Below are 15,767 nucleotides of genomic sequence, written 5' to 3' on the forward strand. Positions count from 1 at the left end.
TTCAATTTCAAAGGTTGATAGAACAAATGATGGATTTACCCAGACTCAAGACAAGTTGTGCATTTATACTTATCAAAGAATAAATTACACACTCTTACAACTGATAAAGTTTCGAATAAGCATTTATATTGAAACATTCAACAGATAATGCATTGCGCAACAACATTATTTTCACAGATATTCCAACCCACTGGATTGAATTGCACTAATAACTAGTTCTAATTGTAACGGGGACCGTTACAGATGTTCCCCAAACCTCCCCCAATTAAAAAGTGATGTACTTGTGAATCTATAGCAAAAAATCATTTTATTTTAGCCTTTAATTACATGTAGTAAGTTCAATATGGTCATTTCAGTACCAAAAAATGAAAGAAAGCGTTGCACGTGCATACACGCGCACGCGTGTATGAATCCGAATTTTTGTTGATGTCGTTCAACAGGCATGTGTATCATATACCCACAGTGTGAATTTCATAACGTTTCCACCAAATATAAGGAAGTTATAGCGATTTTAAAATCCTCCAATCAGAATTCAGCACACGTGCATGCACGTGCTGAGCAGTAATTCTAACCACAGCAATTTGTAAGGAGTACCAAGACACATCTAAACCATTAATATCAATAGAATTTGACGAAAAACAAAAACGTTATCGTCCTTTAAAAATTGAACATTTAAAAAACGTTATCGTCCTTTAAAAATTGAACATTTAAAAAACGTTGCATGCGCATGCGCGTGTGCGTTGGCATTTTTTTGCTACACCAATATATAGATACACATATTGTCTACGTATGCTGTGAATATCATCTCATTCGCTTCATAGATAAGATAGTTACAAACGTTTTAGTATTATCCAATCAAAATGAAGCGCACGTGCATGCGCGTGCAAATTGGTAATTTTGACCATGCAAATCAGTTAAGGGTCTCAATATCTACCTATGATATGAATTTCAAGCCATTTCAATGAACAACAAAAAAGTTAGACTCATTCCAAAGTTAGTGTACAAATTTCGTAATGCGCGTGCACGCGCATGCGTGCGCGTGCTGACAAAATAACTATTATTTTTCATATGTACAAATGATATACTATCATCCTATTTAGATTTTATATCGCTTCCTTCAATATTCTGATTTTCCATTTTTTGTACCAAAATTGCAATGCACGTGCGCACGCGTGCATGCACGTGCAGACAAAATGACTATCACTATGCACATCTACAAACGCTATACTATCATCCTGGAAAGTTTCATATTGATCCCTTTTGTAGTTTCTGAGAACACTACCGGACAAAAAAGTACCGGAGAAAAAGAATAATAACTAGAAACTCATTACTAGTAATGAGTAGGTCTTCCGTTAGACCACTTCCGGTAAAGAGCTTTCTGTTCCTACGAAAACCATTTAAATATATCAGAAAATGTGCCTTAACAATGAATGAAAAATGTATTATCGAATTTTTTACTCATTTCTCGTAACTTCCGGTGATGACCGGAAGTACTTTTATGATGTGTTTTCCTATAAATGACAGCGACTCTTTACTGTCTATATTCCCTGAAAATTTCACGTCTTTATCTGAAAGAGTTCTCAACAAAAAGAAGTAGACTAAAGAAAGAAAAAGTAGTAGGTTATTACCGACCGGAAGTCAATTTTGAAAAACAAAATGATCCAAACTCTAGAAGTTGATACTTTTATTATGACATGTGAAAATCATATGAAAGACTTCAAATATGAGCGAGATTTATGGTGACAAAGAGATGAAAAGTAAAAAGGTATTTTATCAAGAAACCGGAAGTAGTTGTTTTGACTACCAACGGAGTCAATATTCTTTTGACACTTTCAAAGAGACTTAATAAACTAGTATAGGTTTCAATTTACAAGAAAAAGTTTGAAATTTGCGATTCTTTCAATCACTTCCGGTGACGACAGGAAGTGACGGTCGACATGTTCAACCCTCTACTGCACGACTGCAAACGGAGATTTATAATTCCTGAATAATTGATGAACCTATATTTTACCTTTTCCAAGAAAAATGCTGGACAAAATTCCTTTTGAGAAACAGAAAATCGGCCATATTTTCCGACCGGAAGTGAATTTTGTAAAAACAAAATAGTTATAGGAAGGTCCTTTCATAAGACATTATTCCTGAAAATTTCAAGAAAATCTATCCACCATCTCTGAGAAATCACTCGAAGAAATCGGAAAATCAACATTTTTCAAATACTTCTGGTATAGACCGGAAGTGACGGACGAAAAAATTGAATGTATGTGTACAATGGACTAATGTTAGTTGATCAACTCTACAAGTTTCAAGCGTCTATCTATATTCATTATTGAGAAACTGAAAAAACAAGGTTTGAATATTTCCACCCCATATCTCACGACCGGAAGTGAATTTTACAAAAATATTTGAATTTACACTAGACATTTATAATGTCTATAACATATATAAAATTCAAATCATTAACTTGTTTTATGATCGAGATTTATGGCACTGAAAAATGAGAGAATGAATAGTTTTTCTTTCATGTAACCGGAAGTTGGAGATTCAACTTCCGGTGGGGTCAATAGTTTTTGAGAATTAGAACGAGACCTAATAAACCGATGTAGGTTTCAATTTGAAAGAAAAAAGTTTGAAATTTATGATTTATTAATCACTTCCGGTGACGACCGGAAGTGACAGCCGACATTCTTACCCCCCTACTGCACCCCTACAAAGTGAGATCTATTAACTCTGAAATTTTGGTGACTCTATCTTTTACCGTTTCTGAGAAAAACGATTGACAACGAAAACAGCTCATAAGCCGTATTTGCCGACCGGAAGTGAATTTTACAAAAATATTTGACGTTACTCTAGACATTTATAGTGACTATAATATATGTAAAACTCAACTCATTAACTAGTTTCATGACCGAGATTTATGGCACTGAAAAATGAGAGAATGAATAGTCTTTCTTTGATATAACCGGAAGTTGGAGATTCAACTTCCAGTGGGATCAACATCTTTTGAGAATTAGAACGAGATATATTAAACCAAAGTAGGTTTCAATTTGAAAGAAAAAAGTTTGAAATTGATGATTTATTTGATCACTTCCGGTGACGACCGGAAGTGACGGCGACAAAAAATATTACGTGCATGCACCATAGAGAAAATAGATCTATCATCCCTGAAAGTTTCATTCGATTATCTTTAGTGGTTTTCAAGTTTACCCCCGGACAAAGTTTCTTTCAAAAACCGGAAAATCGGACGTATCTGACGAACGGAAGTGAATTTTGAAAAAATGAAAAAAATGCCTCGAGGTACCATCGTTCCCTATAACCTGTGAAAGTTTCAGGAAAATCCATCCAACGGTCTCGGAGACGAAAGGGAAAAAAAAAAAAAAATAATAATAATAATAAACAGTAGAATCACTAGAAGGTCTTCCGTTGGAGACGGAAGACCTTAATAATAATAATAACTAGTTCTAATTGTAACGGGGACCGTTACAGATGTTCCCCAAACCTCCCCCAATTAAAAAGTGATGTCCTTGTGAATCTATAGCAAAAAATCATTTTATTTTAGCCTTTAATTACATGTAGTACGTTCAATATGGTCATTTCAGTACCAAGAAATGAAAGAAAGCGTTGCAGGTGCATACACGCGCACGCGTGTATGATTCCGAATTTTTGTTGATGTCGTTCAACAGGCATGTGTATCATATACCTACAGTATGAATTTCATAACATTTCCACCAAATATAAGGAAGTTATAGCGATTTTAAAATCCTCCAATCAGAATTCAGCACACGTGCATGCACGTGCTGAGCAGTAATTCTAACCACAGCAATTTGTAAGGAGTACAAAGACACATCTAAACCCCTAATATCAATAGAATGTGATGAAAAACAAAAACGTTATTGTCCTTTAAAAATTGAACATTTGAAAAACGATGTACGCGCATGCGCGTATGCGTTGGTATTTTTTGTTACTTCAATGTATAAATACACATATTATCTACGTATGCTGTGAATATCATCTCATTCGCTTCATAAATAAGATAGTTACAAACGTTTTAGTATTATCCAATCAAAATGAAGCGCACGTGCATGCGCGTGCAAATTGGTAATTTTGACCATGAAAATCAGTTAAGGGTCTCAATATCTACCTATGATATAAATATCAAGCCATTTCAATGAACAACAAAAAAGTTAGACTGATTCCAAAGTTAGTGTACAAATTTTGTAGTGCACGTGCATGCGTGCGCGTGCAGACAAAATTACTATCATTTTTCATATCTACTAATGATATACTACCATCCTATTTAGGTTTCATATCGATCCCTTTAATATTCTGATTTTCCATTTTTTGTACCAAAATTGCAGTGCACGTGCGCGCGCGTGCATGCACGTGCAGACAAAATGACTATCCCTATGCACATCTACAAACGCTATACTATCATCCTGGAAAGTTTCATATCGATCCCTTTTGTAGTTTCTGAGAACACTACCGGACAAAAAAGTACCGGAGAAAAAGAATAATAATAATAATAATAACTAGACACGATCTCGTTGCGAGCAACGAGTAGGTCTTCCGTCCGATTTGTTGATGCACTCAGAGTTAAAAAAAAAAAAAGACAAATGAGTCCCAATTTAGTTTCCGACTTTAAGACACTTTAGATTTAATCAATTTTTCATATCATAAGCTTCTGAAGGAAAGTTGCGGTGAAATTCGTTTGAAATTCGACTCTCCAGGCGAGCCATAAGGCCCGCGGGCCTATTTCTTGATGTCATTTGTTAGCCCTCTATAGACTCAACAACTTTAGTTCTATATGTCTTTACAAAATATTTACCTGTAAAAAGTTATTGAGATCGACCGATATCGACAAAAAATCGACTCTACAGGCGAGCCATTAGGACCATAGGCCTATTTCTTGATATCAATCGATAGATCTCGATAAACTGAACAACTTTTGTTCAATATGTCCTTACAAAATATTTACCAATTACAAGTTTTTGAAATCGACTGATATCGACAAAAATCGACTCTACAGGCGAGCCATGAGGCCCACAGACCCATTTTTTGATATTGATCGATAGGTTATGACACATTGAACAACTTTTGTTCAATAATGCTTTTCAAAAAATATGTCGTTTTAAAGATATGAGGCGTCAAATATTTACGATTTTGGCCCTTAAAATCTCTAATTACGTAACATATGACCTACTTTTTGATTTGATAAGATCAAGCTCGTTGAGATGAACATTTCCGCATCTACAACTTATTATAAAATATTAATAGTTTCTGAGATATTCTCAAAAACATTTGGACCCTTCTGAACCCCTAATTTAAAGGGCCAGCCCATTTTGCTTGATATCGTAAGAAAGGCCTTGTCATTTGAAACATTTTTTGCTCAACAAGTATTTAGAAATTCTTTACCGTTCTCGAGTTATCTCTACAAGAAATATTTAGGGGCCAAACTGTAGCTCCCTAACGGGGCCACATAGGGAAAAAACGAAATGTACATATTGTTTAGATTATCATTCTGAACAACTTTTGATCAATAATGCTTTTCAAAATATTTGTCGTTTTCAAAGATATGAGGCGTCAATTATTTATGATTTTGGCCCTTAAAATCCCTTATTACGTAACATATGACCTACTTTTTGATTTGATAAGAACAAGCTCGTTTAGATGAACATTTCCGCTTCAATGACTTATTACAAAATATTAATAGTTTCTGAGATATTCTCATAAACCTTTGGACCCTTCTGGGCCCCTAATTTAAAGGGTCAGCCCCTTTTGCTTGATATCGTAAGAAAGGTCATGACATTTCAAACATTTGTTGTTCAACAAGTATTTAGAAATTCTTTACCGTTCTCGAGTTATTTCTAGAAGTAATTTTTAGGGGCCAAACTGTAGCTCCCTAACGGGGCCACATAGGGTAAAAACGAAATATGCATATTGTTCAGATCACCATTCTGAACAACTTTTGTTCTTTATTGCTTTTCAAAATATTTGTCGTTTTCGAGATACAAGGGGTAAAAAATTTATGGTTTTGGCCCTTAAAATCCCTTATTACGTAACATATGAATTTTTATATGAATACATTTGGATTGTTGAGATGAACATTTTTTGTTCTTTGACTTATACCAAAATATTAACGATTTTTGAGATATTTGACCTAGACTTTGAGCCCTTCTAGATCCCTAATTTAAGGGGCTAGCCCCTCAATCTTGATATTTTCGAAAAGATCTCGTAAATGTGCACAACTTTTGTTCTACATGTCTTAACAAAATATTTGCAAGAAAAAAGATATTGGAGATCAAAGGTCAAAAATCGCCGAAATCGGCGAAAAATTTTGGCATCCATTTTTTCAGGTCCAGGCGAGCATTTAGGCAAATCGCCTCCGGTAAAATCGAATCCCCCACAAATCTTCTAAAATGTTTACTCTATCTTGTGTAGCTTCAAAACTAACGGAGGAGATGTGTGGACAACAAGGCCCTTCAAAAAGTCACTAAAAGAGAGATAACTCCTGACCGGAAGTGACGTCAAGCACGAAATTTTGCAAGCAAAGTCTCGTCACCAAAAGACATCTTTCCTGAAAATTTCGTGAAAATCGATCGAGAAATGGCTGAGAAAAACGCGTGTACTACCAAGGAAAATAATAATAATAATAATGAAGAAGAAGAACGCGAACAATAATAGTAAGGTCTTCCGCAGGAGACGGAAGACCTTAATAATAATAATGAAGAAGAAGAACGCGAACAATAATAGTAAGGTCTTCCGCAGGAGACGGAAGACCTTAATAATAATAATAATAAGAAACAGAGTAAAAACAATATGTTCCCAAACTTTGTTTGGGGAACATAATAATAATAAGAAACAGAGTAAAAACAATATGTTCCCAAACTTTGTTTGGGGAACATAATAAGTACTGCAATTGTGAAGTTACTTTTAACATTTCTACATTTATACATGTATTAATTATCAACTCTACATTTACAATGAACAAATGGTGCATTGCATAGTTCCTAATACACAGTTACAGGGATAGAATTTTGACCTCGTTGGCTTTCCATAATGATGTAGGCCTGGTTTCACATCAAGCAAGCAACTGAGTCATGTTAACACCAAATATTATATACCCCATTCCCGTTTGAGAATCTCCTGATATTATTAAACTAGTGGCACAATAACTAACTGATCTTGAAACTTGGTATTATGTATTGTTAGCAACTTTCACCTTATGGACACGATTGTAACTGAAAATTTTCCCATTTTATTTTCCCATTTTTAGCTCACCTGAGCCTTCTGGCTCAAGTGAGCTTTTCTGATCAAAATTTGTCTCTCGTCATTTTCATCTTCTCCAGAACCACTGGGTGAATTTCAACCAAACTTGGCACAAAACATCCATAGGTGAAGGGCTTTCAAGTTTGTTCAAATGAAGGGCCATGCCCCTTTCAAAGGGGAGATAATCACAAAACTGGAAAATAGGGTGAGGTCATTTAAAAATCTTCTCAAGAGCCACTGGGCCAGACGAGCCGAGATTTACATGAAAGCTTCCTGACATAGTGCAGATTCAAGTTTGTTCAAATCATGGGCCCCGGGAGTAGGTTGGGGCCACAATAGGGTATCAAAGTTTTACATGCAAATATATAGGTAAAATCTTTTAAAAATCTTCTTCTCAAGAACCATTGGGCCAGGAAAGTATAAAGAAAATCTTTAGATATGGGTCATGGTGACTCAGGTGAGCGATGTGGCCCATGGGCCTCTTTTTGATTTTTACAATGCTTAACTAAGGTATTTCTAATGGTCAGCAAAATTTTGAATGTCAGTTGTTTAGTTAAAAGTGAGATACAGCACTCACAATTCTTTGTTATGTAAACAAAGCTCATGCCATTTTGTTTACATATAGATTGGTTAATAGAAAATATTGTATTTAGAACAAAATGAGATGTTACAAACGGCATACTATAAAACCTGGCCTGGCCCCATTGGCCTGGCCTGGCCTCAATATTGGCCTGGGCCCAATTTTGGCCTCTAATTATGCTCCATTCCAAATTTTGGTCTGGTCGCAAAAGTTGGCCTGGCCTCAAATTTGGCCTATAAATATTTTTTTTGGCCTCAACCAAAATAAAAAATTTTAATTCAAAATTTCGATTGAATTCATTGATTTATTATTGGTTTTAGTTTTTCAAAGTCATAGCAGATAAATTATATGTTTCTGTTGTGTTGTAAATGTGCACTTTAAATAATCATGAACTACCACCAATCTGATTGATTTTATTGAATATCTATTGATCAGTTTATTGATTAAATGATTTTTTCTCTTCCTAACATACATACTAGTACACACCAAAAAAAGTGCATGGAACTAATGAAATGATTGGCTTATTGATTTTTTTCTGAATTAGGCCAGTTTTTTAATTTATTGGTTTACGGATTTTAAAAATAAAATTTTGGGTCGGTCGGGAGAAGAAAAAATTTTTTTTTTTTTAATATTTCTCTTTATTTTATTTTCAATAAATCATCAAGATTATTTCGTGAGTACAAATAAAGAAAACATGTATTTTGAAAATATTAGATAAAAAATTCTTTAGAGTGACTAGTACGTTATGAATTTTGAAAACAAAATGCAATTTCAAATACAGTGTATAACCATTACATGAATCTATGTAATTGTTACACTTTGGTAGAACATAAGCCGAGAATGTGTAAGGTCATTTCTCTTGGATGTTGTAAAGTATCCAGTATTTATATAATGTTGTTCAGTAATTTTGCTGTATATGCTCAATAAAAATTTTACATTTACAAATTGTAAACATAAAGAAAGAAAAATTAATAAAAGCAATATTACAATTGTATGTAGTAATTCCATTTTTAATTTTAGAATGTTTATACCCCTATGAAATAATTTTTAACCCCATTTTCCCCACATAGACATGCCCATGGAATTATCTACCACCTTTTTGAAAGAAATGTTTCTTGTTTTTCATTTTTATTTGATACTCAAATTCTTTCCACCACTATACAAGGTATACTAATTTACGAGAAATATGCATACCTTTCTGAGTTTTATATGGTCATTTTTTTTTTTAAATTTTTTTATACAATTTCTCGCACTGTTCTATTCCCTTTTAGGATTTTTGACGGCAGAGATGCACACGTACATGTATTCAAATACATTTAGTATGACATGTACTGCTGTGGTATAAAGTCACTAGTTAGAATAATCTAACTGTGTCTCGGTACAGGCCCTCACCACACTCAAACCGGGTCCGTAGGACATTATCACTTTAACGATATAACATCCTATTTAGTAAAGTCGCTAACAACTGTACCTTCCTCTCATCTTTAAACACCCAAATAGCACTGCATTTCGTGTTATGTTAGCAGCAAGAATACCGCCAATTGTATGAGAAATATTTATTTCTATCAATTCCTTTTTTCCCCGTGATGAAATGCCATCTGGCATCTGTTTCGTCGACAAGAACGATATAGGTATCGTTACTGTCATAGTGCCTGGCCATATCTGTTTACATGGCTTTTAAAAATACGGAATAAAGATATTTCGCAAAAATCAATAGGTTTGCGTTTCACGATTTTCTATTCGTAAAATTGAAAATGCATTTTATTTTTATTTTCGATTTGACATGTTGGGTAGAATCGGCGGAATTAAAAAAAAAGTAGAAATTTGCATTTTATTTTTTCCCCGATTCCCCAGAAATTAGGGTCGGCGGATCCGTAAACCAAGAAATAAAAAGACTGTGGCCTCAATTGTAGTTCCATATATTTAAAGAAATATTTTTTTCCTTGTGCTATTTTTCTCATTTCCTCTTCATCTTTTCTCTTAATTTTTGTACCCCTGATTAGGAAATATTGTGTAATTTGTAGAAATAACCAAGTGTGTATAAAGGAACTATTTGCTGTTGGTAGCTGAGGTGCACTCCGGCTGTTTACACACATGTGAAAAACACGTGGATTGTTTGCGGGCAATTTTTTTTTCTTTCGAAAATGCCGCGTAGGGTGTTGTTTTTCTGGTGTCAGCAGACGAGATAGGTAACATAGAACGTTTCCAACTGTGTTATTCAGCATCAATTCTATAAACTGATTTTTAATGATTTTTTTTCTCTTATAGTAATATATAGTGAAACTAATTACCGGTGTGATACCTATAGGGATGAGAGTACCAAAGCCCCGCATGCGTGACCCGGACGCAGTTTACCCGGATGTATCAATGTCTCGGTGTTGAGTGATTGGCTAATATCAAGAGTGAAATTATTTGGAATTGAAAGAAATATTATAGAGGTTCAAATTCATTGTCAGGATGAAAAATTATCGCACAAAATCGAGAAATGACTGAGGAAATTACCATGGTAGGGGTGTGCTTAAAATGGTGTAATTTACTGCAGATTGCTATGTGTTGTAAAAAAGTACAAATATGGCCTATGTAAGGCACGGGACCCTATAATTTTGGTCGTTTTTTATCAACACTTGGAATGAACTTTGAAATGTTTGCAGTCCTTTGTTTGAAATTAATATAGTTAATTATTGAGAGGGCCAAAGGTTAGTATTGAGGTCTATGGGAAATGAATTGGTACTCTTTTCCCATATGTACGTATATGCATTTGTTAAATACTATGGATAACAACCATTAGCCGGTTAACCGATTACTCGGTTGAAAAAAGTTTTAACCGATTAGAAAATTTGTAACCGATTGGCCGGGTTATTTGTAGTAAAGAAATACTGTCGTACCTGTATTACATGTGTTTTTAAAAAAAAGGGGGGGGGGGTCTTAAACTCCAGCACCCCTGGGGTCCTAGGGGCGGGGCAAAAACTGCCCAAAATTGACCAATTTTCAAAAATCTTCCTCTCAAGAACCACACACATGTAAGAAAAACTAAATGCATAGTGATGTAGAGCAGGAAGGCCTCTACCAAAATTGTAAATTTCTTGATCCCCAGGGTGGGGCCAAACTTGTTATATAGTGTTTATGTGTAAAACACTTAAATTACATCTTTTTTAATGCTATTGATACTAAATTGAAAGTAAATAGATATTTGGAAAGAACAGGTAGTCCTTTACCAAAATTGTAAATTTGATTATTCCAGGGGTAGGGGTTTTGGTATCAGGGTGGGACCAAAATGGTCAGTTATTAAGTGTGTAAACAATAGACATTTTTAACTTCTTGATAACTATCATTCCAATTCTTTTCAAATTTGGTATGAAACATATTTGGAACAAAGGAAACATAAATTGTAAATTTCATGATTCCTGCACCCCTGGGGCCTTAAGGGTGGGGCAAAAACTGTCCAAAATTGACCAATTTTCAAAAATCCTCTTCTCTACAACTGCACATGTTTAAGAAAAACTGAATGCATAGTGATGTAGAGCAGGAAGGCCTCTACCAAAATTGTAAACTTCATGATCCCCGGGGTAGAAGTTCTGACCCCAGGGCAGGGCCAAACTTAGTATTTAGTGTTTATGTGTAAAACTTCTTAAGTGTTATTGATACTAAATTGAAACTGAATGGATATTTAGAAAGAGCAGGTAGTCCTTTACCAAAATTGTAGATTTGATGATAGGGATTCTTACCCCAGGGTGGGACCAAACTGTATGAACAACAAACCATCAAACAAAATTCGATACTGGTACCAATTTTTTAGGTCATAGTTCAAGGTCAAGCAACATTAAATATACATTCTTGTCGAATTACACCCGTGAATTAATGGGAGCGCCGGTAGGGGACATGTATTGCTTATGCAATGCTCTCGGAATGCTTTTTATTAGCTCACCTGAGCTGAAAGCTCAAGTGAGCTTTTCTGATCACCCGTAATCCGGCGTCCGTCCGTCTGTAAACTTTTCACATTTTCAACTTCTTCTCAACAACCACTGGGCCAATTTCAACCAAAGTTGGCACAAAACTTCCTTAGGTAAAGGGAATTCTAAATTGTTAAAAATAAAGGGCCAGGCCACCTTCCAAGGGGAGATAATCAAGAAAAGGTAAAAATAGGGTAGGGTCATTAAAAAATCTTCTTCTCAAGAACCACTGGGCCAGAAAAAATGAAATTTATATGAAAGCTTCCTTATATAATGCAGATTCTAAATTGTTAAAATCATGGCCCCCGGGGGTCAGATGGGGCCACAATAGGGGATCAAAGTTTTACATACAAATATATAGGAAAAATCTTTAAAAATTTTCTTCTCAAGAACCACTGAGCCAGAAAAGCTGAGATTTATATGAAAGCTTCCTTATGTAATGCAGATTCTAAATTGTTAAAATCCTGGCCCCCGGGGGTCGGATGGGGCCACAATAGGGGATCAAAGTTTTACATACAAATATATAGGGAAAATCTTTAAAAATCTTCTTTTCAAGAACCACTGAGCCAGAAAAGCTGAGATTTATATGAAAGCTTCCTTATATAATGCAGATTCTAAATTGTTAAAATCATGGCCCCCGGGGATCGGATGGGGCCACAATAGGGGATCAAAGTTTTACATACAAATATATAGGGAAAATCTTTAAAAATCTTCTTTTCAAGAACCACTGAGCCAGAAAAGCTGAGATTTATATGAAAGCTTCCTTATATAATGCAGATTCTAAATTGTTAAAATCATGGCCCCCGGGGGTCGGATGGGGCCACAATAGGGGATCAAAGTTTTACATACAAATATATAGGGAAAATCTTTAAAAATCTTCTTCTCAAGAACCACTGAGCCAGAAAAGCTGAGATTTATATGAAAGCTTCCTTATATAATGCAGATTCTAAATTGTTAAAATCCTGGCCCCCGGGGGTCAGATGGGGCCACAATAGGGGATCAAAGTTTTACATACAAATATATAGGGAAAATCTTTAAAAAATCTTCTTCTCAAGAACCACTGATCCAGAAAAGCTGAGATTTATATGAAAGCTTCCTTATATAATGCAGATTCTAAATTGTTAAAATCATGGCCCCCGGGGGTCAGATGGGGCCACAATAGGGGGTCAAAGTTTTACATACAAATATATAGGAAAAATCTTTTCCCCATGAACCACTGAGCCAGAAAAGCTGAGATTTATATGAAAGCTTCCTGATATAGTACAGATTCTAAATTGTTAAAATCATGGCTCCCGGGGATCGGATGGGGCCACAATAGGGGGTCAAAGTTTTTTTTTTGTTTTTTTGTTTTTTTTTTCCAGTTTTTTGTTGTTGTTGATATAGTGCAGATTCAAGTTTGTTAAAAATCATGGACCCCGGGGATTGGATGGGGCCTCAAGGGGGGCATCAAAGTTTTACATACAAATTTATAGGAAAAATCTTTTAAAATCTTCTCAAGAACCACTGAGCCAGAAAAGCTGAGGTTTATATGAAAGCTTCCTGATATAGTGCAGATTATAAATTGTTAAGATCATGGCCCCCGGGGGTCGTATGGGGCCACAATAGGGGATCAAAGTTTTACATACAAATTTATAGGAAAAATCTTTAAAAATCTTTTTCCCAAGAACCACTGAGCCAGAAAAGCTGAGATTTATATGAAAGCTTCCTGATATAGTACAGATTCTAAATTGTTAAAATCATGCCCCCCGGGGATCGGATGGGGCCACAATAGGGGGTCAAAGTTTTTTTGTTTTTGTTTTGTTTTTTGTTTGGTTTTTTTGTTGTTGTTTTTTTGATATAGTGCAGATTCAAGTTTGTTAAAATCATGGACCCCGGGGATTGGATGGGGCCTCAAGGGGGGCATCAAAGTTTTACATACAAATTTATAAGAAAAATCTTTTAAAATCTTCTTCTCAAGAACCACTGAGCCAGAAAAGCTGAGGTTTATATGAAAGCTTCCTGATATAGTGCAGATTATAAATTGTTAAGATCATGGCCCCCGGGGGTCGGATGGGGCCACAATAGGGGATCAAAGTTTTACATACAAATATATAGGAAAAATCTTTAAAAATCTTCCCAGAACCACTAAACCAGAAAAGCTGAGATTTATATGAAAGCTTTCTGATATAGTGCAGATTCAGGTTTGTTAATATCATGCCCCCCTGGGGTAGGATGGGGCCACAATAGGGGATCAAAGTTTTACATACAAATATATAGGGAAAATCTTTAAAAATCTTCTTCTCAAGAACCATTGGGCCAAAGAAGTTCACATTTACATGAAAGCTTTCTGACATAGTGTAGATTCAAGTTTGCAAAAACCATGGCCTCCAGGGGAAGGTTTGGGGCCATAATAGGGACTACGGTTTTACATGCAAATAGATATGGAAAATCTTCTGATATGGACCAAGGTGACTCAGGTGAGCGATGTGGCCCATGGGCCTCTTGTTTCTCTATAATATTATATAAGCCCCTATTTTTATTATATAGTATGTGCTACGATAATTTTGATAATATATATTGTGACCTTGTAATCTCCACAATGTGTATCTAGAGATTTGGAATACAAGAAAGTCCATCGACAAGCCTAACCCTATGTCAATACCCTAGCATCTTTTATTTGCACCGGAGCGATTTATTGCAGGAACTATTAATATTTGTACCTTGGATGAAGTATACAATAAATTATTAAGGGTATTGGATTTATTTTTTACAATGTTAATTTTTGTTCAATGTATAATTTCTAATGTGCCATATATTGAATATCCATGAATTAATTTATTTCAGCATTTGTTCATGACTTTCCCCAGGATTGTGTTCATGCTGGTTGCTTTTACATTACTTATTCCAATGGTTGGAACATTCACTTCGTATCACATGTTTCTCATCATTGTTAATCAGACGACGAACGAGAGATACAAGCGTGTGTATAACACGGACTACAATCCAGTGGAAACTATTATACTTCATAAGGCAACACATAGGAACTCTAACAAAAAGACTGTTGGGAAATTGCCGCAATTACAAAAGACCTATAGTAGAGGTTTGCTGAAGAATCTTTATGAAGTATTCTTCATTAAGGCATTTCTTTTGGGCAGAAGGAAACAGAAATAGACTAAATGCAGAAAGAAATCATCTTAATCTTTCTTCTGATTTTAGGCCATTGTTTACATCACAGTGGGTCTTTTTGACGTCACCAGCAAGGGAGATAAGCCGCGATGATCACATATCTCTGAGATTGAATACATTTGATCAGCTGTTACATGTGTGACGTTATCTTGCATTAATAAAAAATTAAAAACGAATTCTTGTTTAATAAACCTTTATTAATGAATTCCCATACATAATTCAATTCTTCAAAATATCGTTTCGTATGACCTTTAACGCCCGTCCGTCAGCTCTATCCAAGCAAAACATCTGGAGGATCAATTAAATTAAACAGTTTGTCTATTGTGCCGGTGTAACCGTTTTTCAAATGACATTTTGTCCGGGCGTTTTCTCATAAACGGTTAAAGATTGAGTCTTCAAACTTTTAGGGATGATAGATGGTGACTTGTAGCTCTGTAATAAGGTTTATCATTGCCATCCGTCACTTCCGTCCGTCACCGGAAGTGAATAAAAGAAACGTCAAATTTCAAAATTATGCTTTTGAAATAAAACTTGCACAGATTAATTCGGTCTCTTTCGGTGTTTCAAAAAATGTTACACTTACCGGAAGTTTAACCAACAACTTCCAGTTTTTAGAGAAAAACTTGGAAAAATTGATATTTCTTTGTCTTCGCATATCTCGCTTATCTATCAACTTTTTACTACGATATTTACAGATATTTTTGACATTATCCAACTCTGGAGTACCCTTTAATCCTTTTTCAAAATTCACTTCCGGTCGCAAGTTACGGCCGAATTTCCGTTTTTCAAATGACATTTTGTCCGGGCGT

General features: G+C 35.1%; 1 protein-coding gene across 1 annotated transcript in view; it reads left to right on the plus strand.

The window, feature by feature from the left end:
* The window catches only part of LOC125669020 (palmitoyltransferase ZDHHC4-like), a 48,768-nt gene extending 33,634 nt beyond the window's left edge, over positions 1 to 15,134 (plus strand). Inside the window, exon 7 of the mRNA XM_056161387.1 lies at positions 14,617 to 15,134. Coding sequence (XP_056017362.1) covers positions 14,617 to 14,943 — 327 coding nt within the window. The 3' untranslated portion in view covers positions 14,944 to 15,134. The remainder of the gene's footprint in view (positions 1 to 14,616) is intronic.
* Positions 15,135 to 15,767: the final 633 nt, after the last annotated feature.

Source organism: Ostrea edulis, chromosome 4 (genome assembly GCF_947568905.1).
Source record: "Ostrea edulis chromosome 4, xbOstEdul1.1, whole genome shotgun sequence".
NCBI classification, from domain to species: Eukaryota; Metazoa; Mollusca; class Bivalvia; order Ostreida; family Ostreidae; genus Ostrea; species Ostrea edulis.